Raw genomic sequence first — 26139 nt, 5'->3', positions numbered from 1 at the left:
CGATTACGGTTGCTTTTGATTCATCAACGACGCACCATGAGCTCTCACGGATCCACTAGAACTCGGGATTATTTTTAGAGCATTGCCAAGCATAACAGTTTTTTGATCAACGTGAGAGTAAACATAATGTTGCAAGCCACAAATTCTTAAAAGAGCAGACCCCACGATAATTTATAATTATTTATTATTTTTACAATCCAGAATATGCTGTAAATCTCTAGAGAAATTAAAGAGGGGTCACTTGATCACGTGACAATCATAAGAAAAAGAGACAGAAAGTTACAACCCAGTCCGGCGTGCCTCGATTCAATCACGTGCTATCTCCATGAACGCCTTGGCCTTGACGTAAGACCTCTCTAGGGACGCCCTAAACCTCCCCATGTCCAGCCTCACGTTCTGCGTCTTCAGATACAAGCTCATCTTCTCCCACTCCCCTCCCACCACCGCCCTCGGATTCTTCAGCACCGCGCTGTCCACGCCGTACTTCTCCGCCAGGCTGCTCTCGTTCGCCTCGATCCTGTACTCCACGTATTCCAGCCCCAGCTCCCCCGCCGGCCTCCCGAAGTAGGCCTCCGACAGCCACTCCGTCCCCACCGGCACCACCTGCAGCAGCACCGACCCCGGCCGCAAGAACACCGCGTGCGTCATCGCCGCCCCGTGCACCCCGACCATGGCGTGGCTCCCCTGCACCAACCTGTACGACTCCGCCAGCCGCATGTCTAGCGTCGGCGCGAACCGCCGCACCTCGAACCCGATGCTCTCCGCGAGGGCCTCCAGCTCTGCCTGGTTCAGGAATGCACGGCCGGCGCTCCTCGGCCGGCTCACCAACACCAGCCGCGGCCTCCCTCGGGCTTCCGGACTCGGTGGAGGAGCCGCCGCGCGGCCGCCTCCGCAGTAGACGCCGTGGAGGAAGGAGGCGAAATCACTTAGGCTCTTTGGATGCGGAAGCAGCTTGGGATTGATAGTCATCGGGCCGTGCTTGATCAGCCCGACGGTGATGGACGGGAAGCAGAGAGTCTCCTTCTGCCTGTCAAGGTTGATGATGGGGCGGTGGCTGAGGTGGGAGAGCACGTCGGCGTACTTGCGGAGCCACCGGTCACCACAATCGACGACCGCGAGGGTGACGTTGTGGTCAGGAAATATGGACTCGACGGTGATGAAGAGCGGGACGAGGCCGTCGTCGAACTCGTGGAAGAAATTGCCGGTGTAGCCGCCGGCGCTGAACACGAGGGCGGGGGCGGCCTGCGTGACGCCGCCGCACGTGGCGTTGGGCGGGGGCGAGGAGGCTATGGTCAGCTCTTTCACCCGCGAGAGCGCACGCAGGTCCCTCTTCCGCGTGTAAGGGCGGGTCTTCATCGGGGCTTGCGGCGGCGAGGCCCGGTCCAGGGAAGAGATCGTCGTGGTCGCGGGGTCGACCAAAGCAGGGCCGTCGATGGTGCACAGATCGTAGGAGGGATGAGATCGGTCGCAGGCGACCGGTGATCCGTGGATGTCCGACGATGGCGAGGCCGAGGTCTTCAGCTTGATAGCCCATGCCCAGCCCTTTAGGCCTGCACGAAAGGAATGCTAAATTCTTGTTTCCCAAAAGCTTATCGAATGTGCATAGCTTACGATGTCCGGAAAATTATAAAAAAAATCATAAATTTATTTTATAGATGTCTATTTAATTATCGATTTTTTAATTTGGTTGATTTAGTCATAAACCTATTGCCAATTTCAGCCGAAAACTGTGACGTGGACGTCGGCCATCTTGATGTGGATAATTTTTGCAACTTCAAGAAAAACGAAATTGATTTTTTTTAAAACAATTCTTCTTTTATTTTATTTTCTTTCCTCTTTTTTTTTCTTTCTTCTTTCGCCAGTCGCCAAGCCTCGACGATGGCCGACAACCGAGCACATGCAAGGGTCCACCTCTTCGGGATCTACCGACAAGGCTCGAGCTAGCCATCAACCGGCGGACGAAGAAGGAAAATATTTATCAGAAAATTCAAAATAAAATTGCAAAAATTATTCATGCTAACAGTTCTCGGCCAAAATTGACCAGAATGACTATATTAGCAAATTGTAAAAAATATTTATGACTAAATTGACCAAATTAAAGCTTTGTGACTAATTTGACATCTTTACGGTAGATTTAGGATTATTTTGATAATTTTCTTTTACGACCCGACGTGTTGATAGGTCAACCAAACCAATAAACCGATGATGATAAAAAAATTCACGAGAGATACCTTGAACCAAGGTCAAATCCGTCGAGTATACTGCTAGATCAATGTCGAGGGCCAGAATTATCACTAGCAACCCTAGAAATGTTGCCACGGTCGCGCTTATTCTCCTCATCGTACCGTGCTCGTTCCCCCGTCCCGCGACACTATCGATGGGACGCACAGCGATGCACCGATCAATCAGCACGTTGTCCGGTCTATCGCTTCTCGGCGCGGTCCAGAACTCGGACCGGGGTCCGGGCCGCAACTCCGATCTTCGAAAGGAAAAGCGATTCGTGCTACGACGCTGGATGCTCTCTCACGCGTGCAATTTGGTGAAGACGCTTCGCTTTGCCTAGCCAAACGGCGGTAATCGGCAAAAGAGAGAGCGTCCAAAGGTTTTAATCACCCCGCGCGCCGTACGACAACGATCAGGTGGCTGTCCTAATAATCGAAATGAAATCTCTGAAACTGACGACAACATTAGGTAGGTAGATAGATCAGAGATCGATTCACTTGGGTCGGATTCGCAGAATCTCTCGAGTCTCGACACATGGAATGAAATCTTTACCTCATTTAATGTTCTTCTTCCTTCGACGACTTTGTCAGATTTCTGTCCATTTTCCTCCCCTTTCCTTAGAAAAAAAAGTTGTTCTTAACGAGGTACAAACAGGATACAGACACCACCCGCCTGGGTGGCGCTGCTGAAGCGCGCACTCTTCCTCTCGTAAAAGATTGAGTGTTCGAATCCCGGACGCCACATGGTGACTTAACCGGTGGCACGTGTGTGGTGGCTAGACACGTGTCGCCCCCAGGGTTTACTCCCCGGCTGTCGGCCGTGCGGGGGTTCCTTGAGTTACCAAAAAAAAAAAAAAAAAACAAGATACAGACAATTTTATCCCAAAGTATAAAGTTGTTCTAGCCAAAAAAACAAACAGGATACGGACCAAAAAAAAAAAGTGCAAACGGGATGATCAACTTTCCTGGAAAACATTTTGGATTAATATAACGAAAAATCCCAAATTCGTATATATGTGATAATTTTATCCCGAATTAATTTTTTTATCATAAAAAATCTCAAACTGGTATACCTGTGACAAATTTATTTCGAACTAATTTTTTTACCACAAAAAACCCACACTAGTACATCTGTGACAATTTTATCCCGAATTAATTTTTTGACAATCAAAAATCCAAAACTAATACACCTATGACAATTTTACCAAAAACTAATTTTTTGACCACTAAAAACCCCAAACTGGTAACAAATTTACTTTCTATTTGTGTCTATTAAATTGGATTAATATCACGAAAAATCACAAATTGGTAAACTTGTGACAAACAGAGGAGTAAAACCCCAAACTGGTACACCCGTCAACTACCACGTGTCATCAAACTTAGCAATTTAAAAGTAAAATTTAATGGAAACTAACGGAAGGTAAATTTACCACAGGTGTACCAGTTTGGGGTTTTTAGTGATCAAAAAATTAGTTTGGGGTAAAATTGTCACAGGTGTACCAGTGTGGAGTTTGATGTTGTCAAAAAAATAGTTCGAGGTAAATTTTTCATAGGTGTACCAGTTTGAGATTTTTTTTTGTGGTCAAGAAAATAGTTTAGGGTAAATTCGTCACTGGTTGGTGTACTAATTTAGGGTTTTTCGTGGTATTAACCCAAACATCTTTGAAAATGACTTACTTTCGAGGAAAATTTGATTGCACTTGTAAATTATATGGAATTCGTTTTTTTTTTATGTATGTTACGAGAAAAAAAATTATGGAAAGACCCCTATGAACACAGCTCCAAGTCCCAAACTCGCTATCGGGGGACACCCGAGCCTGGCAACCAGGGTTGCAACTGTAGGCACCGAAGGCCCTTTAAAGATTATCCAACATACTTTAATACCCCGTTTGTTTCGCGAAAAATGAATGATTCGGAAAACGTTTTCCTTACAAATAATCGCTCGAAATAATTAGCCAATGGAGAATATTTGTTTCGTCGATAGCAATTTGTGTTTAAATATTTTCGTATACAATGGAAATAAGCGCGCCTCCCGCGTCGGTCCATTTGTCGCGCAACCAAGCGACAGACTTCATGATCCTGGACAGGAAAGGTCCATCGAACATCCGAAAGAGTTGAGCTGCTCGGCCCGGCCCAGCCCAGCCCAGACGCTTCCGTACGACACGTGTCGGGACGTCGAGGTCGCGGCGACCCCCGAGAAGCAAACGGAAGAGACAAGAAAGAGAGGAAGCGACAAAGAAGAGGAGCAGCAGCAGCAGCATCATCATCATCATCCGCCGCACGAAACGTGATCCTTAAAAAGGACGGTCATGATGAGGATGCAAAAGGAGGCGACACGAGATTTTCTCGTTGGCGTGGACTTTCCCCGAAAAGGCCCGAGGAAAAAGAAAAAAGAAAAAGAGCTCCTCCCTCCCCCTTCCCCCCCCCCCCCCCTCCTCAGGAATCTTTGGGAGTCGCGCGAGCCACGTGATGGGGGAAGGTTGCGCCAGACGCGAATCTTCTGCGCGTGGCTGCACTTAATCCTAATTGATATTTGGGTTAATACCACGAAAAACCCTAAACTGGTACATTTATGACACATTTACCCCAAATTATTTTTTTGATCACAAAAAACCCCAAATTGATACACATGTGACAATTTTACCCTAAACTTACCACAAAAAACCCCAAACTGGTACGTATGTGACAATTTTACCCTGAATTAAAATTTTAATATTATTTTTTTTCATTTTTTTCGAATTTTTATTTATTTATTATTATTATTATTTTTTCATCTTCAACCTTTGGCCGGTCGCCTGTGCGCGATCGGCCCGAGGTGGAAGCCGGCAAGGCCGCCTCGCCGGATCCGGCGAGGGCGCCCTCGCTGCGTTGGGCGAGGGCAACCTCCCCTGCGTCGGGCGAGGGTGGCCCTCGCCGTCGTCGGGCGAGGGCCATCCTCGCTTGCGTCGGGCGAGGGACCGCCCTCGCCGGATCCGGCGAGGGCAAGCCTCGCTTGCGTCGAGCAAGGGCCGACCGACGCAGCGAGGGCGAGCCTCGCTGCGTCGGGCGAGGGCCGCCCTCGCCGGATCCGGCAAGGGTGACCCGCGCCTGCGTCGAGCGAGGGCCGTCGGACGCCGGCGAGGGCGGCCCACACCGGCTTCCGCCTTTGGCCGGTCGCCGAACCGGCGACCGGCCAAAGGTTGAAGGCAAAGAAAAAAAAAAAGAAAAGAAAAGAAAAAAGAAAAAATTCAAAAAATAAAAAAAATAATATTAAAAATTAGTTCGGGGTAAAATTGTCACATGTGTGATTTGGGGTTTTTTGTGGTATGTTCGGGGTAAAATTGTCACAGGTGTACCAGTTCGGGATTTTTTATGGTCAAAAAAATAATTTGGGGTAAATGTGTCACAAATGTACCAGTTTAGGGTTTTTCGTGATATTAACCCTTGATATTTTACCTTCTAATTTTTCACTCCATTCGAATTTCGCAGTAATTTTTCTAGTATTAATGCCACGGAAAATTTCAAAATTGATTTTTTTGGCTACTAAAAGCTCCAAACTGATACACCTATGATGAATTTACCCCATAATTAATTTTTTGACTATCAAAAATCTGAAACCAGTATATCCGTGATAAATTTACCCTCCGTTAGTTTCTATTAAATTTTACCGTCCAAATTGCTAAGTTGGATGACATGTGGCAGTTGACGGGTATACCAGCTTAGGGTTTTTACATTCTAATTTTTCGCACCATTCGAATTTCGCAGTGCGCGTATTTTGATTTTTTATTTTAAATTAATAAAACATGAAAATTTTATGATGTATGAATGTGGACCTGTATTTTGACGTATAATTTTTTTCATAACTTTTTGAAATATGAATGATATTTCGAATTTTGGCTAGAATGATAGAAAAGAGGGTTTTATGCTTTGATATAATTAAGTGTGTACAAACAAGGTGTAAATCTCCTAAACATGTTGTGATTTTGGGGATCCGGAGAATCATTTAGGGGTTTTAAAGTCGTGTCGAAGTCCTTGGCCGATGGAGAATAGCGAGATCGTTACATCGCCACCGCTTTCCTCGTTGGTTTGCTCCAGAAAAGAGAGACTAATCGAGCCAAACTCGGAGAGGACATTATTAGGCACGAGAAGAGAGACGAGTGAAATGCCGATGAATAAGCTTTCGACATCGATCTGTACCCTGATTAGGTCCGACATTTAGTCATCAACGATCTAGCACTCACATGAAAAAACCGTCAAATCCACCTATAAAAGTCCACATTATGTATATTTTGGCTTTAGGATGGTCTTAGCCTTAGACTATGTCCATGTGATGCTGGACACGGCTTTCGATGTTGGGCGAGAAAGTTGTGAACCCAATACCATGATTTGTGCGAACAAACGCTTTCTTGCCAAGTTAACCATTTTTCCTAATATGTTAAACCACTAGAAAATGCGCGGTTAAAAAAAAGAACTTGTTTATAGCGTATTTTTTAAAAGATACGATGAGGATGCAATTGAGGGATATCATGTTACAATTACGATTGAACTGATTGTTTTTGCTTCTGTTTTTTTTTTGGGGGTCTGCTCTTGATATTATCAACATTGCAAGTCCAATTGTTTCATAGTGCAATCGCTTAATTTTCTGTTTGAAGGCGTAGGTTGTTTACTTTATTTATCATTTGAAATTGGGCAGATTTCTAACCTCCTCTCTCGAAAATCTTATGATGCCGATCATGTCCATAACTCATCACACTGGGGTAAAGTTTAGAGACCACATCGAACAAATTGAAAGTTCATGCACCACGTTGTACATTGGACCAAAGTTCAGAGGCCATTTATGTCATCATCCCATCATCCGAGCCTACGTGACGAGGGGCATTTTCGTCATTGGCCGCACTTTGGCCTAATTTTTCGTGGTGAACCTGGGTTTGGTTTCTGAGGCAAATGGGTTTGAAAAGCCCAAGATTCGTGGGCGCGGATAGGGGGGGGGAGAGAATCTTGACTCGATTGAAAGGAAATTCACCTTTTGAGATCTTGATTCTATACTCTGAACTTCGCCACTTGTTCTGGCATCCATTTGAAGTTAGATTTGACCCCCCCCCCCCCCCCCCCAAAAAAATGGAATCAACATCTTAAAATTATCGATTCTGACGTGATAGAATACGCGAAAATTGCGGAATTACTTGTCTAAGGAGCGGCCCACGAGCCTAGTAAATTCGCACGCAAAGAAGGGCCATGTCAAATTTTCCATCAAACGCCTTGCTAATCGGTGTGGGTTTCAAGCTACAAACATCGACCGCGTGCAAAATCGACTAAATATAAATGCGGGTGGCGTTCAATCAAAGGGTGGAGTTTGTCTAAGCCCTAGAAATCCCGATCCAAAAAGAATCCTTCAGAAAGTTTCATTTCCCAACTTAAATCAACTCGTCTCGTCCGTCGTCGTACCTACGGTTTCGCGTCGATATATATATTTTTTCCAATCCGTGCCTTCAAATCGAGTCAATGCCGGATCGGCCCCAACCCAGCTCGCGGTCCAACCCCAACACGTCCCCAACTCGGCACACGCGAGACCCTGTCGCACACGACAATGTGGCTACCTCGAGGTAATTGTAGCAAGACATTAAGGGTGCTTATTATAGTTACTCCCAAAAGTCCATAGGTGAAATTTATAGAAGGGGAGCCATGTGAGGGGGCACCAAAGAAGGGAAGGCAATGCTTTTTGTGCGGTGACAGCTATATGGGTGATAGCAATAATTGGCGTTGTTGCTTAGTGATGATAACAACTGTTCAATGCATGCAATGTAATTCCTCGAATATTCAAATTAAAAAGGAAAAAAAAAAAACAGGCAGGAGAAAAAACACTTCCGCCTACTAATTTTTTATTGTTTATGTTTTTTTAAAAGAGTTTTTTTTTTCTTTTTTTGACGAGGATTCTTTCCTGGGACCAATAGGGAGCATGTCCTGTGTCCGTTGAGCATTGCTCCTCCCGGAAGTTGTCCGTGTCTTCCTTTCTCGCCTTTCAAAAATGGTACCTGTGTTTTTTTTTTTAAGCTGGCCTATGCATGCGAGTACCTTTACAAGGATGCATTGTGTTTCCCTTTGGAGAAGGTCTTTGATTGACTTAGTTATAAATATAAACTTCGCCCGCGTGCAAATTTAATCACCAAACGGACATAAGTTATGTCCATATTTATTATCCACCGATCACATAACTAATTATAGGAACGGACGTGAAAGAAAATAGGCCCTTACGGAATTGCAGATCGGACTCTTATTTCGGTATCGCCGTGGATGTCATTAATCCCTTTCATTAGCATAGTAATTGAATTCTGCACGAACCCTATCGGACGCTTCGTATGTATGAATAAGTTACGCTCTCGAGTTCTTCACGTGCACGTCATTTGTCCGTTAGAATTTTATTCTTTTCTAAAGCTAATTCATATGGATTTTTTCCATCGGTGCTTCGAGACTCAATTGCTCTCCCGCGTCTCGATCGTGGTCTCGCAATCACGATTCACAACCGCACAAACGCGAAAAGTAAGTCATATGGAAATGAACCCGAAGCTTCCCAAACATTGTTCAAGTCAAAACAACTTTTTAGACCTTAGTTTCTCCGCTATTCATTTTCGTCGGATATACATATAAATATATTCCAAAATTCCATAAATTCAATGGCAAAGAACAACATCACGAAACCCAAGACCCAATTCAATGCGAACGAATGGATTTCGGGAACCAATCATCCGCGAATCCGAAATCCGGATTCCGGGTCACGATTCACAAACGGACCAACCCCGACCCCGGAAAAAGGGCAACTGAATAAATAAATAAATATAAGTACACTGGAAGTCCTAAGACTTGTCACGAAACTGTGATTGAGTCTCAAAACTTTCATGATTGTGCAGTCGAGTCCTAAAACTTGTCGAGTTGATATAATCAAGCCATAAAACCTGCCAGCACTCTCCGTTCATTCAAGTTCGACGGAATTAACGGAACGACTCGATTGCACCAGCTTAACAAGTCTCGCGACTCGACCGCACCTTTCGAAGGTTTCGGGGACTCAATCGTATTCCCGCGACAAGTTTCGGGATTCGACCGCGCCGTCGCGACAGGTCTCGGGGCTCCCGATACGCTAATCCCGCAGGTAAGTAAATAAACAAAATTAAAAAAAGGGAAAATGGTGGCTCCGCCACGAGCTTTCTTCAGAGGGAAGCTTCCCGCAAAGCTTGGGGGAAACGCATTGCAGGTGAATCCTTGCAGCGGACGAGACGAGATTAGATAGATAGATAGATGGATCGATCTCCCCCGTCGCATTCACAACGCCAGCCAAAACCGCGAATTCCCATTGGATTATTTTCCCTCTTTTCTCCCTTTCCTTTTCTCCGCGCTTAAATAATTGTCGGGTCAATGGGATTTGTCGGGGCGAACGATCGGGATCTCATTCTCGGAGCCAGGGTGGGGCCCCGCACGTCTAAGTTTTAGCCAAATCTTTCCGCTAGTTGGGGGGGACTTTCGAAAGCTCCACATATTTTCCCATGATCGCGACCATGCGAAAAGCCGCGCCCCGGGGGGGGGGGGGGGGACCACCGTCAGCTCCTGCTCTCTCGCTTTATCATGCGCGTGTATTCTCTTCCCGTGTCGGGAGACGTCGCGCCGCCGTCGACCGGGTCCAGCCGCCGTCGATTTTTTTTGCCCCTTTCCCTTTTTCCTTCCCCGTCTCCGATCGGAGCAGGCGTCCCCCCCTGAATCATGTCTACGACCGGCGGCTGGTCACGAGTTACGGGCACCAGTTATATCTAGGGCGCGCGTCTGTTTCGCCGAAAAATGATTAGAGGAAAATGGTTGGTTTCCATCTGATCGGTCTGGCTACCGGCGATTATTCTTTTTTCCGTATCCCCGATCAACGGTTGGTCACGAGCAGTGGACGTCGGCTGCATGGGTGCGTTTTATAATTAAGGAAGATAATTTTTCGTGGAAATCATTTTCGAGGAAAAAGGTCGGTTTTCCTTCGTCCGGTGGATTAGGAGAAGTGATTTCCATTTTTCGTCAGGAGAGGAAGCCGTTTTCCGCCCGATCAAAGCTTGTTGTGTTTTCAGAGTCCGTGGAGAACGTTTTCTATGGATCGATCAACTGAAAAGTCACGGAAAACAACATTCCCTCGGGAAACGGTTCCTTCACCCTAAATGTAAGTCCCGGATGTCGTGACCCGCCAATCGGAATACCCGATCGGGGGAGAGAATTTCCTCTCCAATCAGGGATGGTCGAAGAAAACGCAACGGTCAATTCCATATTTTTCCACGGTTAAATCTTGTCAATTGGGTGAGAGAATTGAAATCGTGATGTCTACACGGCCACTAACATATATATATTATATTATATATATATATATAATATATATTGTGTTTGCCTTTATGGGCTGATTAATAAACCTTTGCTTGACTGGCAATCCAATTCCGTCTGCCGAAGCGAAGACATCTTCCTCGATGATGACGTGGGGGCCCCACCTCCGTATCATCATCCTCCTCCTTAAGTCTTGTGATCTTCAACAGCCCCACCCTACCCCCTACTCGTTCAAAAAAAATCCGATCCGATGGGGATGCGCCCGTAGGGGCAAATCGGTCATTGCGCAGAGGAGGGGGAAGATCGTGCTCGAATTGATTTGATAAAAAATTGAAAAGGACTCGTGTTGGTACGACCGGCTGCGGATTGAAAAATAAAAGAACCCTTTTTCTGGTGAATTTCTTTTTTTTTTTTCGCGAGATCGATCGCGAACGATGTCGGGGTTGAGCCGCTCATCTGGATTTGAACGTGGGTCTTTATCCGATCCGTGCTCGGGATTTCGTCGCGCCCCTGAACGGGCATTACTTTTGAAAAGGAGATGCGGTTCATGACGCCGTCGTATGCGAAAGAGCCATAAACTTTAGGTTTGATCTGAATTCTGTCTCGGAAAAAAAATATATAAAAAAAATCACCAACTTCCGCTCTGGTTCCGGATTTGCCCCGGCTTCCGAAAAACCGCCGGCTGTTTCTCTAGAACTGTAGACATCCGGAGACTGTTATAGCTTGCCCTGATGTTGATAATCGTGAAGAAAATAGTGACGATTTTCAGACGTGGGGGCGGAGTTGAGATTACAGTGAAAGCTCGTGATTTTTTTTTTGGACAGTCAAAAAATTCAGGGCAGAATTATGATCGGACCTAAAGCCGAGGGTTCTTTTTCTCAAGGCACAATCGGCGAGGACCCCCGAATTCAGCTCCGACCCTCTCGGCTCACGCCGGTCCGGATGGTCCCAACATGTCTCTCGACTCATGATCAGGTCTTTAGATCTGTCGTATACCGATACGAGAATGGGGTAGAAATTTCATGGTGGTGCGATCCATAACTCCGGGGTACGCTCCTATCAATGTCGCTGTTCAAGTATCGTTGTCGGTTGAAAAATCAACCAATCTCGATTTTATATAATGTATCAATCGGCGTCAAACGAGCGAACGCATTATTGCCATTAGCGTTGCCGTCGGGGTTGGGTTTTGAATGATCTTTCGTTCCGGTGCGTCTTGGTCAACCTTCGTCCCTTTTAATGCGTCCTGATCAAAGATTCTCTCGTGATCGGCAGATATTTCCTTCCGTCTTTCTTCCGTAAATTTTTGTCGAGTTGGAAGAGCTCTAGATCTCGAGCCGAGATGACAGTTGACTTCGGATCCGTTGTTAGTCAATGCTTGTAACACTAGTTAATTACCAAGAGAAATTTGTGCTGATTAAACCCTCCCCCCTCCCCCCTCCCCCCAATTGCGGGTAAACTCCGAGTGTCCAACGCGAATGGACCGGACCGTCCGATGCCGGCGCTCGCCCCACTTCGACGTGTTTTGATCCGTGTCGCGTGCGCTACTTTTTCGAGGTTCGAAAGTTTCTCGTTAATGGGATTTCGTAGTTTTGACCGTCTGTTTATTTGAGATGGGAATCTTCGGGAGAAGAAATCGTGTAAACAGTTGGGTTCAATTTGTCGTCTCTCGGTCTTGAATTAATGCAGTGCCTATTTGTGGATAAGTTTACAAATGCAAGTAAGTTCGTTAATAAAAAGAATCTCTTTCGATTCAATTGTAAAGGAAGATAGTACAGGATAGCAAAATATAAGGGTAATTGTGCAAAAAGTTCTAAATCTATTATATGACATCCAATTCAGTGCTAAACTTTTCAAACCGATCAATTTAGTCTTAAGCTTTCTGATGATATGCCAATGTCGTCCTTCCGGCCATTCATGGTAAAAAATCGCCGGCGCGGCTTGTTGATAAGAGGAAACTCTTTCGATTCGATTGTGAATGAAGGTAGCAAGAGATAGCAAGGTACACTAGCAGTTAATAACTTTTTTTTTTTGGTCGATAGCAGTTAATAACTTAAGTGATCTGCTTCGGGCAATTTTGTTCTTCTAATGGCGAAGAAGTGTAAAATCCCGGATTCATTAAATGTAAGTATATAGTACTTGGCAAATACATTTATTTATCTATTTTTTCTGCCCCACATATTTATATATATTTTTTGCAGTTTTCTGCCCCGTATATTTACAAGTACTTTGTTGACAAAAAAAAAAATTATTTACAAGTACATTCACTGTGCTATCATCAATGGCCATCAGATTTGGAGTAAATGAGCTCATGCTTAAATTACACATCCGGACACACTGGTCAGAATAAACAAAAACGATCGAGATCTGATCATTAATAACCTTTGATTTTTTCTCTTCTCTCTGCCAAGGGAATTTGCATCCAATTCTTTAATCAGCTTTGATTTTCTGGAAACGGCTCGGAGCCGATCGTGTTCGTTGTTCACCCACATGGGACCAAATCACTCCCAAAAGTACACTTTATGGGCACGACGAGAAAACACGCCATAAATGAAATGATTATTATCACGGAAAATAAAAAAAATTGATATATTTGTGATATATTTATCTCAAATAAATTTTTTAATTACAAAAAATCTCAAACTGGTACACATGTGATAAATTTACCCCATGTTAGTTTTCGCTAAATTTTACAGTTAAATTGCTTAGTTAAATTACACGCAATTCAATAGGCAAATTTATCACAAATGTACCTGTTTGGAGTTTTTGGTGATAAAAAAAATTAGTTCGGGGTAAATTTATCGCAGATGTACCAATTTGGAGTTTTTTTGTGGTACTAACCCTAAATAAAACTAACGGTGACTTTATCAGCTCCCTGGAAGACACTGTGCCTTCTGGGTTCTCTACCGTTGGATCGGAAAACCAAAAAATTATAAGCATCAGCGACATCTGCTGAACGTGTTAATCTGATGGTAAGTGATTAGAAAGACACGGCGGTACTTTCCAAAGAGGCCGGGAATCGCTCGAACAGGCAATCGCGAAATCGCCATCTTCTCCCCCCACAGGAAAAGAAGGGGGGAAAAGTCGGGTTTTCTACGTAAATGTGTGGTTAGGCTTGTTCGGTTCACACGTCTCTCACTTTTGATGAGGCATCTCTCTGGCTGGGTTTGCCGGGGCCCCCGCGGCAGATGACTTTCTTAACTAGAAATGAAAAACGATGTCTCACCTCTGAATGGCGAAATCCTCATTGTAGCTGATTTGGATGTCACAAGAGAGATTCTGAATAGCATGCTCGGATAATAACATGTGATCCATCTCCCCGTTTTTTTTCTCGACACAACACGATGGGTGGAGACGGGTAATCGGTATAATTAACTCGCCAAAACGGCGTCGCGAGGGCCTCGCGTGTCGTCGCGGGTATCTCGGTCGAGTCATAACCGTCCATTCTGGCTCGTGGTATGTATGTTCGAGATTGACGAACCCGTAACACTGTGGCTTCGCCGGCGTGTCGCGAGTCGGAAAGTCTCTTCGTGCAAGAGAGTGAACACCGTGAGGTACGAGATGATGGAATGTTTGCTTTTCTTGCGACCTCGTGAAAAGTAAACTGCCTGTTTTGTCTTGGGCTTCGTGGTTAAAGAGTTAGTTTTAGTCTAACCGAAACCAAACGAATTGTCCTAATGGATCGAAATTATGTAATGATAATAGCTTATTATCAAAAGAAAGGGATAAAGTGTACTGCAAGTCCTAAAACTCGACATAAAAGTACAATGAAATCCTAAAACTTTCAAAAAGTGCAATCGAGTCCTAAAACCTACTCAATTGGTGTAATCAAGTCCTTTCATAAACTCCGTCCAACTTGATAAGCGAAAAATATCGACGAGTTTTGGTACATGATTATACCTTTTGAAGGATTCGAACGCACTTTCGTGATAAATCTTAAGATTTTGCGTTTTTTTATCTCCAAAAGAAATATATGAGGGTAGCGCTCCTTGTTGGTGGGGGGAAAAAACTGGAGGAGGAGAGAGGCGAGCGAGAGCAACAAGTTAGGCGTGCTTGTCTGGTTTATATTTAGCACCGAACGCAGTAGAGGAGCATCAAAAACGACGTTTCTCGATTCAAAAGTACGAGGAAAATGATGACTGAAATGACAAAAAGTGAGGACGAGTAAGACAAAGAGATCCATAATATAAGGCTAAGCAACGTGTCTTGTCCATACATTTGACACATTCACAGGAGTAGGCCAATTCACAAAAGAGACCGATTTATCTTCCCTAATTTAACTTTAACCATAGAGCAATATCCATCGAAACCGCTCTCTGGATATAGATACTAATACTCGCGTTTCGCGCTCAATTCGTGCCCGCAAAATGAACATTTCTATACCTAACGTAGTACAACGTTAAATATCCCGCATTACTTGCCTATGGAAATTATATACTCTTCACATTTATGATGTCTTTCTTCAACCTTTCGTTTTGCTATTCTTTTCTTTTCTTTAAGTCATACACGTGTTAGCTTAAAGCTTTAAGGTCGTATTTTCTAACACGACACAGGATTCTGATTACGCTCTTGTTTATTTTGCGCGTGCAGCTATTCTTCAAACTCCACGTGTCGTTTATTCGCCGAGTTTCTGTTAGGTCGAACTTTCGATAGTCCTCCCTCGACGCTTCCCCTAATCGGTGCTGAACGGCAGAACGTGCGCTCGAAATGCTTCTATCAACCAATTTCGAAACGGCCGAACTCGGGTCCGAGGTATCCGTGTTCTCTCGTTATCCATCAAAGATTCAAATCACCGGTCGGGCGAAAATCACTCCGCGCCATCTCTCGTTTCCAATCTTCAGAAAGCCTCAAGTAGCTGGGCGGAGATCGACGAAGAACACGAACTCCCCTACGAAAAGAGATAAAGAACAGATCGTACCATGGAGGAGCAAAGCGCATGGGCATGCACCATGCGTGGAAACAAAAGCTTAAAAAAATAAAAAAAAAAGGAGGAGAAGAAAGGAAAAGAAAAAGAGGAAAAAAAAAGGAAAGAAAAGGAGAAAAAGAGATCCAAGCACAGCACAACAGCGGCGGACAAAAGCGTCGAGACTCGAGACATTCCGAATGCGAGCGCCGTATGATCTTCGATGGTCCGCTGAAAGCGGCCACGTGTCCGAGGATCTTATTTATATTCCAATCCTTTGCCCTTTTCTCTCCTCTCCCCTTTTTTTTTTCTTCTCCCCCACTAAATCGCCCTTCTTTTGGCGATGCGGCAGCAGCAGCGATATCGCGAGTACGGCTCACGCAAAGACGGCTTCCGCCGTTGGGGGAAGCAGGAGTGTCCAGCGAATCGGTGGGCGACACGTCATCACTGACCCCGGGGGGGGGGGGCCCGCAATTACGGCCTTAACCGGGGGGGCATCCTTTTCCGGTATCAACCCCTCTAGCATAAATAAATAAATAAATTAAATAAAATATATATTATATATATATATATATATATAAAAAGAGGAAAGGGGAAACCTGATCCTTCTCGCGCAGCAACCCAGCGGTGGTGGGGCCCACCCCCCGGTGGTCCCGGTCGTATTAGAACCCTGCTCAAAGTGGGAGATTAATGGGGGGGGATTGGGCCCTCATCAAACATAGATTGATCACGCGACTATAGCAGACGAGCGACGAGCTTTTTAAGGAGGGGGAGGCATTCGCGCGGTTGTTGTGTCACTTGTCGCATCGCCCAATTATCGGCGTACCCCCCTCTCCACCCGACTTGTCATCAGATAAATCGAACCGGCTATGCGTCCGTGAAAATTGCGGGAGGCTGCAATTCTTTTCTTGCTTTTTTATTCCTCGAAATAGACATTAGGTGGGATTTTTCTGTTTTCACTTTTAACGGGGTGGGTTTCGAGTGCCGAGATGTCCTGATTTGCGAGCGAATGAATGATACCGGGAGTTACTTCTTCTTCTTCTTCTTCTTTGTTTTGTTTTTTATTTTGTTCGAAATGTATCGAGCCATATTCATCTTGTTCGGCCAACTTCCAAGTGGTTTGGCTCCATTTGGTCACAGGTTTGAAATCTTCCTGTCGCTCAATGGTTACGGGAAAACCTTGATTTGTCTGCGGCGTGAGTTCGACCGTGTCATGGCGTGGGATTTTCCCGGCTCTACTCCCACCGGCATCGTGGTGCAGCGATGGCGATGGATTTGTTATGGATGAGCAGTAATTATGGCTCTCCGATGCCAGTCTCTCATTTTCCGTCCATCTCGTATCACCTCCTCTACCTTTAAAAGAATTTGTATAATATTGCTTAAAAGATATGCACATAAAGTAGATACAAGATTAAGTTAATTATGATCTCGTTCCTTAATTTTTTGTCCAACTTTTCGATACGAATTACAAATTTGTGTTACGTGTGTCTATGATCAACAAAATTTCGACAATTTTTTATTTAGCTATTTTTTTTTTTTCGAAAGATCATACTGCAATCGGAATTGTGCAAATGATAGGTTCTTTCAAGTTTCACAACGAACTCTGAAAACCCGCAATACACAGGTCGGTCATATTAACGAGTGTTCAGACAACACTAGTTAATGTCACTAAAAGAAGCAGCCGTAGACCGATTTTTTATTTTTATTTTTACCATTTCCCATTACGATCCGTTTTATCAAATTTAAAAAAGAAGAAGCTAAAATCCGATTTTCTGATTTTTCTTTTTGCCATTTTGGATTTGGAAACTTGCACACTCGTGTAACGTGTACGGGGAGAGAGAAGGAGCATTGAATAGAGAAGAAGAAGGGGGGGGGGGGGGTTTGACAATTTCTTCTCATCGGGTTTTCCTTTATTTTTTTCTCTGGTTTTTTTTTTATTATTTAAATTGTCCGTACGAAAAGCAAGGGAGGGGTGGAGAGAATCTAGAAATGCACAACATTTTCCCCTTTTTCTCGCCCCCCTCGGAAATTCCAAAAGAAATAAATAAAAAAAGACCCAGAAAAAGGGAAAAAACATCATACGGCATTAATTACTCCTCTCTTTTTTTTTTGGTGTGGGGGGGTCGGAATATTTATTGCTAATTAGTCCTGCTAATAATAATAAATAATGCAGCATCGCAACACAAGGCAGCAAGCAAAGCAAAGCAAAAGCCAAGCCATGACAGCAAAATGATGGGGGAGCAAAAAAGATGAAATTTTTTCCACCAGAAACAAAAGAAAAAAAAGGAGATGAAATTTTGAGGGGGAGGAGAAGATAGGGAGAGAGAGAGAGGAGAGAGGAGAGAGGAGAGAGAGAGAGAGAGATGGTGTTGTTCATGGGGGGGGGGGGGGTGTTGCGGGTGGTGAGAGAGAGGAGTGAAGAAAAAGCAGAGAATAAAAAGAGACCGGATGTTGACAAATTTCATGTCACTGTTCTTAGAAGGTCGTTTGTTTGTGTGAAGATTTCTTATCTGGGATCTCTCTCTCTCTCTAAAAATTTCTCTCTCATCATTCCCCTCCCCCCCCTGCTCCCCTCCCTCTCTCTCTCTCTCTCTCTCTCTAGAACGAAAAACTCCTTTCTTTGCCCCGAGAAAGAGGAGAGAGAGAGAGAGAGAGACAGTGGCCCAGCAGATCGAGAGCTCCCCCAAAATCTCGTCTTCTCTGTTTCTTTTCCTTTTTCTGATTTTCCCTTCCCCCCTTTTTATTTTTCGCCCTTACCTCAGTGTGAGTGATGAGGATCTATGCTCGTCCAATGTTGTTGCGAGCGTTGCCCACTTCGCAGTTTCTCGTGTAATTACCAAATTCCTTGGCTTTTTCGTCTTTCCTCTTCCTCCCCTCCCCTTCAGTTCAGCTCGTTTATCCTTTGTCCTGTCTTATTAGTTGGGTCGTCCCCTCCTCCTCCTCCTCTTCTTCTTCTCTCTTTCTTTCTTTCTTTCTAGTGGGATTCTTGTCTCCCCGTTCCCTCCTCTGATGCGGAGACTCCGCGGAGTAATTGGATCCATGGAGGATGGTTTCCTGCGGTAAGAGGGAGCTGGCGGAGACGATGTTGCGCTGAGGTAAAAATTTCCTTCCCTCCCCTTTTTGTTCGCGGAATTTCGTTTCCTTGATTGTCACTGTCCGATGCTGCTAATTGGGTTTGGTTAGTTATCCCGTTCTTGTCCCTTTTCCTTCGGCCTGATTAAAGTCCTTGATTAGTTTGAGGTACGGATTTGCCTCTCTCATTGGGTTTCTGACTTGCGATTCTGTCCTAATTGGATGGAGCTCGGAGTCGATTCGTTATTTACTGCGGCTAATTTGTATAATTCTATTGTTCGGGGTGCGCGTGGCGGGCGGAATTTCGAGCGCCTCGTAATCGGTTTCGAGCGGAGTCGTCTCGCCTCCGCGGGATTATCTTTTGTTGCCTCATTTGAGTGTTTTTTTTCGCTTGGTAGACTAATTAAAAGAGTACCTGGAGTGGCTGTTCAATGATAGACTTCACTTGAGCTCAGTGTCTTAGTGATCTCCCCGAAATGCAGCCCCGACTGTTTAGTGATACAGCTAATGGCATTTTGTAGATTTCATGGAAGAAATTGAGTTAATGATAAGAAGTGGCCAGATTCTTGCTCGGATTGGTAATGAGATCGCGGGGATGATCTAGTGGTAGTGGGAAAGTGTGTTCACTTATTGTAAAGTGAGTGAAGTGCAGTTATGGTGAAATGAAGTGCTTCTGTAGATTGAGGGAGGAAATTTGCGGCGTGCATTCGTAGTCTAGTCTTATACAATGCATTTTTAGTTTGTTGCAAATAACGTTCCCTGAATTCTGGAGTTATCCGCATCCAGATATGATAAAAATGCTGCCGTCGGTTTAGCTTTTAGAAATTTTTAGACAGTGCTTTGCTCAAAAGTTGCATTTCTCCGCGCGACCCGTTTTCGTATATTCCTGTATACACCCGCACCAAGGGAAGTGAAAGGGGAAGGCAACGGTCAGCAACATATTTAGACCATTTTCAATATTTGTGTGACCAAGTTATTTACTGATCTGTTTTTTGGGCCCTAAGTTGTTTTTTGTTAAATTTGCTTGGCCATTTCCAAGGAATTTGATGTTATGCTCTTCGATTTCATTTTTGACAAACAAAGTTCCGCTCTTCAAGTTAAATTATGTATACATTTGGGAAAACATATGGATACAAATTTACAAATGTGACGTTACAATTGCTCGTTGGGTTTGGCACTGACTATGGGAAATGGATACAAATTTTCAAATGTGACGTTTCAATTGCTTGTTGGGTTTGGCACTGACTATGGGAATGCATTGTGGAAGCTAATTTGCAAGTTCAATCAACAGTTCCCCGATTAGTAGTAACCAATGGCATCTGAAAGGATATGGTATATAGCCGATTGTTTAATGTTTAGCCATCTATGTTGTGATTGATGGGCTGGTTGCTTTGTGCATGAGAAGTCGCCATGATTCACTGATCAAGAGAGTTGATACTCTTTTGCGTTGCAACTCTACTACTGGATGGACACATTTCTTACCTGAGAAATAGTTAGATAATGGAATGGGGATAGAGAGGTAATGTTGCTTGTTTCCGGGATAATCCTTGGGGTGCATTGGAATTTTGATGATGGAGTGCTGCTCTAGACAGAATATAAACTTCTTCTTTGCCTCTCGTTTGGTAAATATGTAAATTCAGATATGGAAGAATCTAAGCGAACAAAAATTTGAGAGATTCTTTGGGAATTAAGAAATCTTCATTCCAAATTGGTAGCAATCGATATCTTTGTCCATCCGAGATTCTGAAGTCTGATTGAATCTAATAATCATTATACTAAGGGAGGCTAACTACGTAAAATCTGTACTTTTTGAATACTACACTGGATATGGAACAAGCGGAAATCGCTCTCTCTCTCTCTCTCTCTCTCTCTCTCTCTCTCTCTCTCTGTCTCTCTCTCTATATGTGCGCTTTGGTTGGCGTGGCGTGTAAATTTTCAACTTTAAGTTGATTATGGGGATTTCTTATTGCAAGTATGTAGCTTTAGCCAATTCCTCTTCTCCTTTTGGTATGACAGATAATTATTTTTCCTTTTACTAGTATATCCTCGGATTTTATCTCGATTCCCCTTTTCTTTTGGGAACTCTACATCCTTAATTTGCTATTCTGCATATTTACTCGAAGTGTTCTTTTATCTACTGCCAGTGATGGGAACAGAAATCCAACTGAAAAGCAATCTTCCTGGACATCACTCAATGAGGGATCTGAATGAGGATTCTAACAGTTGTAGCTGGTCGCTGTTTAATGGAGAAAGGACCTTGCAGAATGGACATTATTACAATGGCTTTTTGCCGGGGGCAGCTGCAGATATTTATCCTGGATGTGGCAAAGATAGAGTGAAGCAAACAATGCTAAAGCACGAGGCCATATTTAAGAGCCAGGTAGGGTTATCGACATACTTGTCTTTGTTGTATCAGATCTTAAATTGGATTTTAATTTGATAAGCAGCGTTTTCATCCTTCATTTATTGATCAGTATTATGAATGGACTACTTCATTTACAAACATGTGTTGGTCTGTTCAATTTTCATGCTTAGAGAGCCTTTCATTAGATAGAGGCATGTAGAAGCGATTTCGGCCTTTTTCACTTATACAGTTGGTTCAAGAATTTTGACTACTTGAAGGAAACTCAAGATAAATTGTGCGTTGCTGGCCAACACATTAGAGAAATCATGGATTACTTCTCCAAACTGTGGTCACACATGCTTTGAATTTTTAAGAATATCCCCATTTTGGAACACATGGACTAAGAAATCGATTTTTTCTGTCATCATCCAGGTGCATGAACTACACCGTCTGTACAAAATACAGAAGGACCTGATGGATGATGTTAGAAGGAAAGAAGCACTAAAAACTCGGATGCCTGTTGAAACATCACTAGCATCAAGCCCTTTAAAGTCTCAAATTACATGTGAAGACACTCGGAGATGGCAAATCCCAAACTTCCCTGTTGCAAACCCTAGTTACGCTAGGCCATCTGCGGAAGGAATCCATTCTCCTATCGATTCTATGAAGGGACATAGCACGCCACCTGCTACTTTTGCTTCTCCAAATGGAGGTATCTTCAAGACTTCTGAGGCACCTGATTCCAGACCCTCAAAGGTCAGGAGAAAAATGTTTGACCTTCAACTTCCAGCTGATGAGTACATTGACACTGACGATCAAGAGCAGGTTGACCGTGGGAAAGACGTGTCAAATTTTCCTAATCAAGATGGTAAATTTGGCTTTTACAATGCTGTAAATATAATTCGTGGAGATAGTGGGAAGAGCGATAGTGTGGGACATGCTTCAGAGTCTGGTTTACATGCCAAAAAAAGGAATGTGGCTGACCTGAATCAACCTATTGAGGTTGATGAAACTAATGCCTCACCATATATTGATCTTGAGAGTCATGGTTTCCCTCATGGGGAGATCCGAGTTCAGGAGCACTCTTTTAAGCCGAAATCAATCAATCTAGGCTTACCTTATGATGATGCTCAAAGCTCTCATCGTGGAAGCAATAATGGGACTCTATTCAATTTACACCAGGTCAGCGAGAGGAATGGAAGGGGGTTGCTTTCGCATATGCTTGAAGCTGGTAAGGTTTTCTTTGGTGTAGCAATCAGGCTTATTGTTGCATATGCTTATGCTTCTCTTCTCATGAGATTCTCACCTTTTACTTTTTCCTCTTTAAAATTTTCTCTTCTTGGATAAAAGCTTCTGCATTGTATCATTTTCATGCTGCTTTGTCCGTACTTCTTTGCTTGCCTGCTTTGTCAAATGTCGGATGGCCTCCTTTGTTTTTGGTGATTTTTGTTATACAGACTACAACACTTCACAGAGATGGTTGCTTACCTCGAATGGTTGCCCCCAAAATAATTTTAGCGGTGATTAATGAAACCTCTATAAACCGTTTAACAGATTTTCAAGTAGTGGTTTGATCATTGAAATGCTAGAGAATGTGCATAACATGATTAGACAAGCTACTTGTGCGCGGGTCTTGTGGGTAAGATGTCAAATATGCGCATATGGATGGCAAGGTTGTTGTTTCAAGTGCTTTTGGTTGAATGACATTCTCGCTTTGTGATCTTATACATATTTTGGCCGTAATTCTGGAGTCAATGATCTCTTTGTCAACAGGGGACATCAAAGGCAAGAAATCTACTTCTCATGGTCTCCATATCCAAGGTTTGCTCAATGATGTCCATGACGCTCCTTACCATCAAACCGATCAAAGCACAGTCGGTCAAAGCAGAGAGAGGACCATTTGTGGCTTAGAAAACTCGGTAAATGCTCAGCGTCCAGAATCAGTAATGTCATCTTTGGAAAAAGCAGGCAAATTAAGCCAGAAGTCACTTCCGTTTCAAATGTCTCCATGCATAGTTTCATCCAGTACCCACGGTGCAAGTACCCAGCCAGGAGACCGGAACCATGCAATATATGGTGACAAGTGGCATGAGAGCGATGTTAGACCTAACAGAGGATTTGGGACGGAATTGCTCAATCAGAATGGCTCTAACAATGGGTCTTCTCTGGATTCCAAGGAACTATCCAGCCGCTTCCCAGTACTTAGCTATGACCAAGTTAAGTCTTTTGGCGATAGAAAGCTACCCTCAAAGGACTTCGTCGATCACACTTCTGCTAAATATCATGGATGTGCAAGTTCCATTAATGCTAACACTGGAAGAGATGTAGATCTGAACAGAGTACTTGGAAATGGTACATCTAATAGCTTGGTTCTGGCACAAGGGGGTGGAATCACAGATGCAGAGAACAAAAGAGAGGACCATGTCGTGATGCTGCCTTGGTTGAGGGCTAAAACAGCTTGCCAGAATGAGGTCACTGCGAGAAGCGATCTGAATTCTAGAGGATCAAATTTGCATCAACCTTCTTCATCTTCTATTTGCTTGACCAGCAATAATGATGCTGGAAAAGGTCCGACTCAAATGTTATCTCAGAGTACAAGATCAGTTTTGTGTTCCAATGAAATTGATGCTAAGAGGAGTGATGTTGGCGCATTCTCAAGTAATAAGAAGATTCTCGGGTTTCCGATATTCGAGAAGCCGCCTTTTTCGAAGAATGATTCATTTTCTCTTAACTCATCATCTGCATCTCTTCCACATTTGTCCGAAGGTGAAGTTGTGGAAAAAGAGAAGAAAGTGAGATTACTTGATATTAATTTGCCCTGTGATTCCGTATCTGAGTTGGGTAAGCCGACTCCTACAGGAACCCCTGCCGTGCAGAAAGGAATAGGTTCAACCGCGAGCTCTATTAGGCATCAAATCGATTTGAATCTATGTGTGAGTGATGATGAAAGTGTTGCGATGCCATCGGTTTCCACTACTTGTACCAATGGAAAGCGGATATCTGGGATAGATCTGGAGGCTCCTGTGGTTCCAGACAGTGAGGACATCATTTTTGACGTAGAGATAGCAGAAAAGGAAGGTGAAAGATCTACGCTCTCCTTGCAGCAGGAAAATGGACATCGACAGAATGAAACTGTGAAAGTAGCCGCAGAGACAATTGTTGCCATCTCATCAGCCAGCCATCAAAATTATCTGAACAAGATAAATAGCAGATCACCTGAGTCTCTGGAGGACCCACTCAACTGGTTTGCCGATATTGTTCTCTCTTGTGGAGATGGTATGGGGGGCAGGCTCGAAGCTGCTTCAAAAGCTATAAACAGACGGTATGATGGAGATTCCTCATCAGAAGAGATAGATTACTTCGAGTCCATGACACTGAAACTGACAGAAACAAAATCGGACGAATACCTGCCTAAATCATTCATCCCCGAAACCCTCAACGTCGACGAATCTGCCGCAGCCACTTCAACACCGAGTCGTCCCCGGCGGGGACAGGTGAGAAGAGGGAGGCAGCGGAGGGACTTCCAGAGGGATATCCTTCCAGGCCTAGCTTCTCTTTCTAGACATGAAGTAACTGAAGATCTTCAGACTTTTGGAGGGCTTATGAGAGCAACTGGCCATGTGTGGCAATCCGGATTGACGAGAAGGAACTCTAGGACTGGCTGTGCAAGGGGGAGACGGCGGTCCACTGGTAACCTCTCCTCTGTAACATCTGTGGATCCCAATTGCGCTCCGTTGATACAGCAGCTGAACAACATAGAGGTGGGAGTTGGGTTGGAAGAGAGGAGCCTAACTGGATGGGGAAAGACTACAAGGCGACCTCGTCGGCAAAGATGTCCAGCTGGTAATCCTCCATCACTCGCTTTAACATAATCCTGATAACAGGGTCGCTTTAATCACTCTGATAAGATGGAATTCCGGAGTCAGTTCCATGGTTGGGAGATGAAGGGATGGTATGGTCGTGAGGATTCTGTTTGTACATTCTTCACCAGAATTTGGTTCCGTGGAGTCTATTGTTGGCTACGAAACTCTGTATTATTCGTGAATAATGCTGCGGTATTCTTGTTGGGATAACATGGGCATCTCACCGTTTTTGCGTCTCCACTGTTCGTCGCCACCGTAGAAGACCATGTGCTTGGATTCAGTGGATGATTCTCTTGTAATGAAGGAGTGTATTGGCTCTCGGCGATTCGATTCACTTGTTTCATCTTTTCCGATTGGGTTGTGATGCCTGGATGAACAGTGAGACTTTGATACGGGATGCTAAGACATCGAAGTTGGAGTTGAAAGCCGTAGAAACTTTTTCTGGTGGGATTTTTCTTTTGAGTTGTTTCAGTTCCGTCCTCTTTACTATTGTGTAGATCATAGAAAGGGACCGGACTGAAAAGGGTAAAGTAGAACAAGAGACTGCTGTCCGAAACAGACCCTACCCGGCATTTGAGGATGGGTTTGGCATTGTTAAGGTGGCCATGGCTGTGTTTTTCACCTCTTGTTTTTCCATTTCTTCTTCTTCTTTTCTTTTTTAAGTTTTTTTGAGAAGGAAGTGCCTGGTGGGTAAGTTGTGCTCGCCCCTGCCGATAGCGATTCTCGTAAAGGTGGTGCTGATTTTCGGCAAATCGTGAATGCAATTTATCTTAGTTCCTGCGACCTGCAACTGATGTGCCAAGCCGGTGTCATTTTGTACATGAGAGGGCGTTGGGACAGGAGAGGCATTTCCAACAGTAAGGACAACATTGAGGGACTGTTCAATACTAAAGCTCAAGCCATGGCCTTTTGTCTATTGCATGTTGCGTTTTGGGATGTAATGTCCTGCTGATGTAAGAGACAGAAAAGAGGTGAACAGTATCTGGACCATGGGACATATATTACAGAACTAGTGCTCAAGTTTGTGTTCGAAGCATTTGCTGGACTGTCTTATAATTTCATCTTTGGTCGAGACAATTTTGCTTCGCTCTCGAGTTCTTTTCCGCCAGATTTTCGCGGTTGTTTCGAGGTTCCCAGGAAAAGGATTGGTCCGTACGTTTCTCTACTATGTGCTTGCATCGTATAGAGGATGTAAAGCTATCGATTTTTCTGGGGCCGAGTCAACCCGATATGATGATGTGAACCCGTTCGGGTTTAGTCGTGACGGCTTAGAGTCATTCGTCCATGAATAGGTAGTGCGGGCTGCCAATGCCTTGATCACCTAGCGAGATTTACCGTTTTTCAGATATCCACCATGATAACTTATGGATTAATTCACTCGAGATATTATATGCTTTGGTCTATCTCATATCGATTCTC

At 44.1% G+C, this 26139-nt stretch overlaps 2 protein-coding genes across 2 annotated transcripts; one reads left to right on the top strand and one right to left on the bottom strand.

Annotated features, from left to right (window-relative positions):
* Positions 1 to 306: 306 nt before the first annotated feature.
* Positions 307 to 2340, bottom strand: LOC115669963 (xylan glycosyltransferase MUCI21-like). Its single transcript, XM_030591138.1, has 2 exons — positions 2232 to 2340; positions 307 to 1550 (listed from the first exon to the last, which is right to left on the bottom strand). The coding sequence occupies exons 1-2, from the start codon at positions 2338 to 2340 to the stop codon at positions 307 to 309; spliced, it is 1353 nt and encodes a 450-aa protein (XP_030446998.1).
* Positions 2341 to 18156: 15816 nt separating this feature from the next.
* Positions 18157 to 25753, top strand: LOC115671805 (uncharacterized). The gene is made up of 4 exons (XM_056308187.1): positions 18157 to 18536; positions 20658 to 20893; positions 21290 to 22088; positions 22631 to 25753. Exons 2-4 carry the CDS (start codon positions 20660 to 20662, stop codon positions 24727 to 24729), a joined length of 3132 nt encoding a protein of 1043 aa, XP_056164162.1. The 5' UTR covers positions 18157 to 18536; positions 20658 to 20659; the 3' UTR covers positions 24730 to 25753.
* The last annotated feature ends 386 nt before the right edge of the window (positions 25754 to 26139 follow it).

The sequence above is a fragment of the Syzygium oleosum genome, unplaced genomic scaffold (assembly GCF_021117445.2).
Source record: "Syzygium oleosum isolate NSW1041296 unplaced genomic scaffold, Sole_v2.1 Sole_v2.02, whole genome shotgun sequence".
Lineage (NCBI taxonomy): Eukaryota > Viridiplantae > Streptophyta > Magnoliopsida > Myrtales > Myrtaceae > Syzygium > Syzygium oleosum.
Note: the sequence above shows the minus strand (reverse complement) of the source record. Positions and strands in the feature narration are given on the sequence as shown.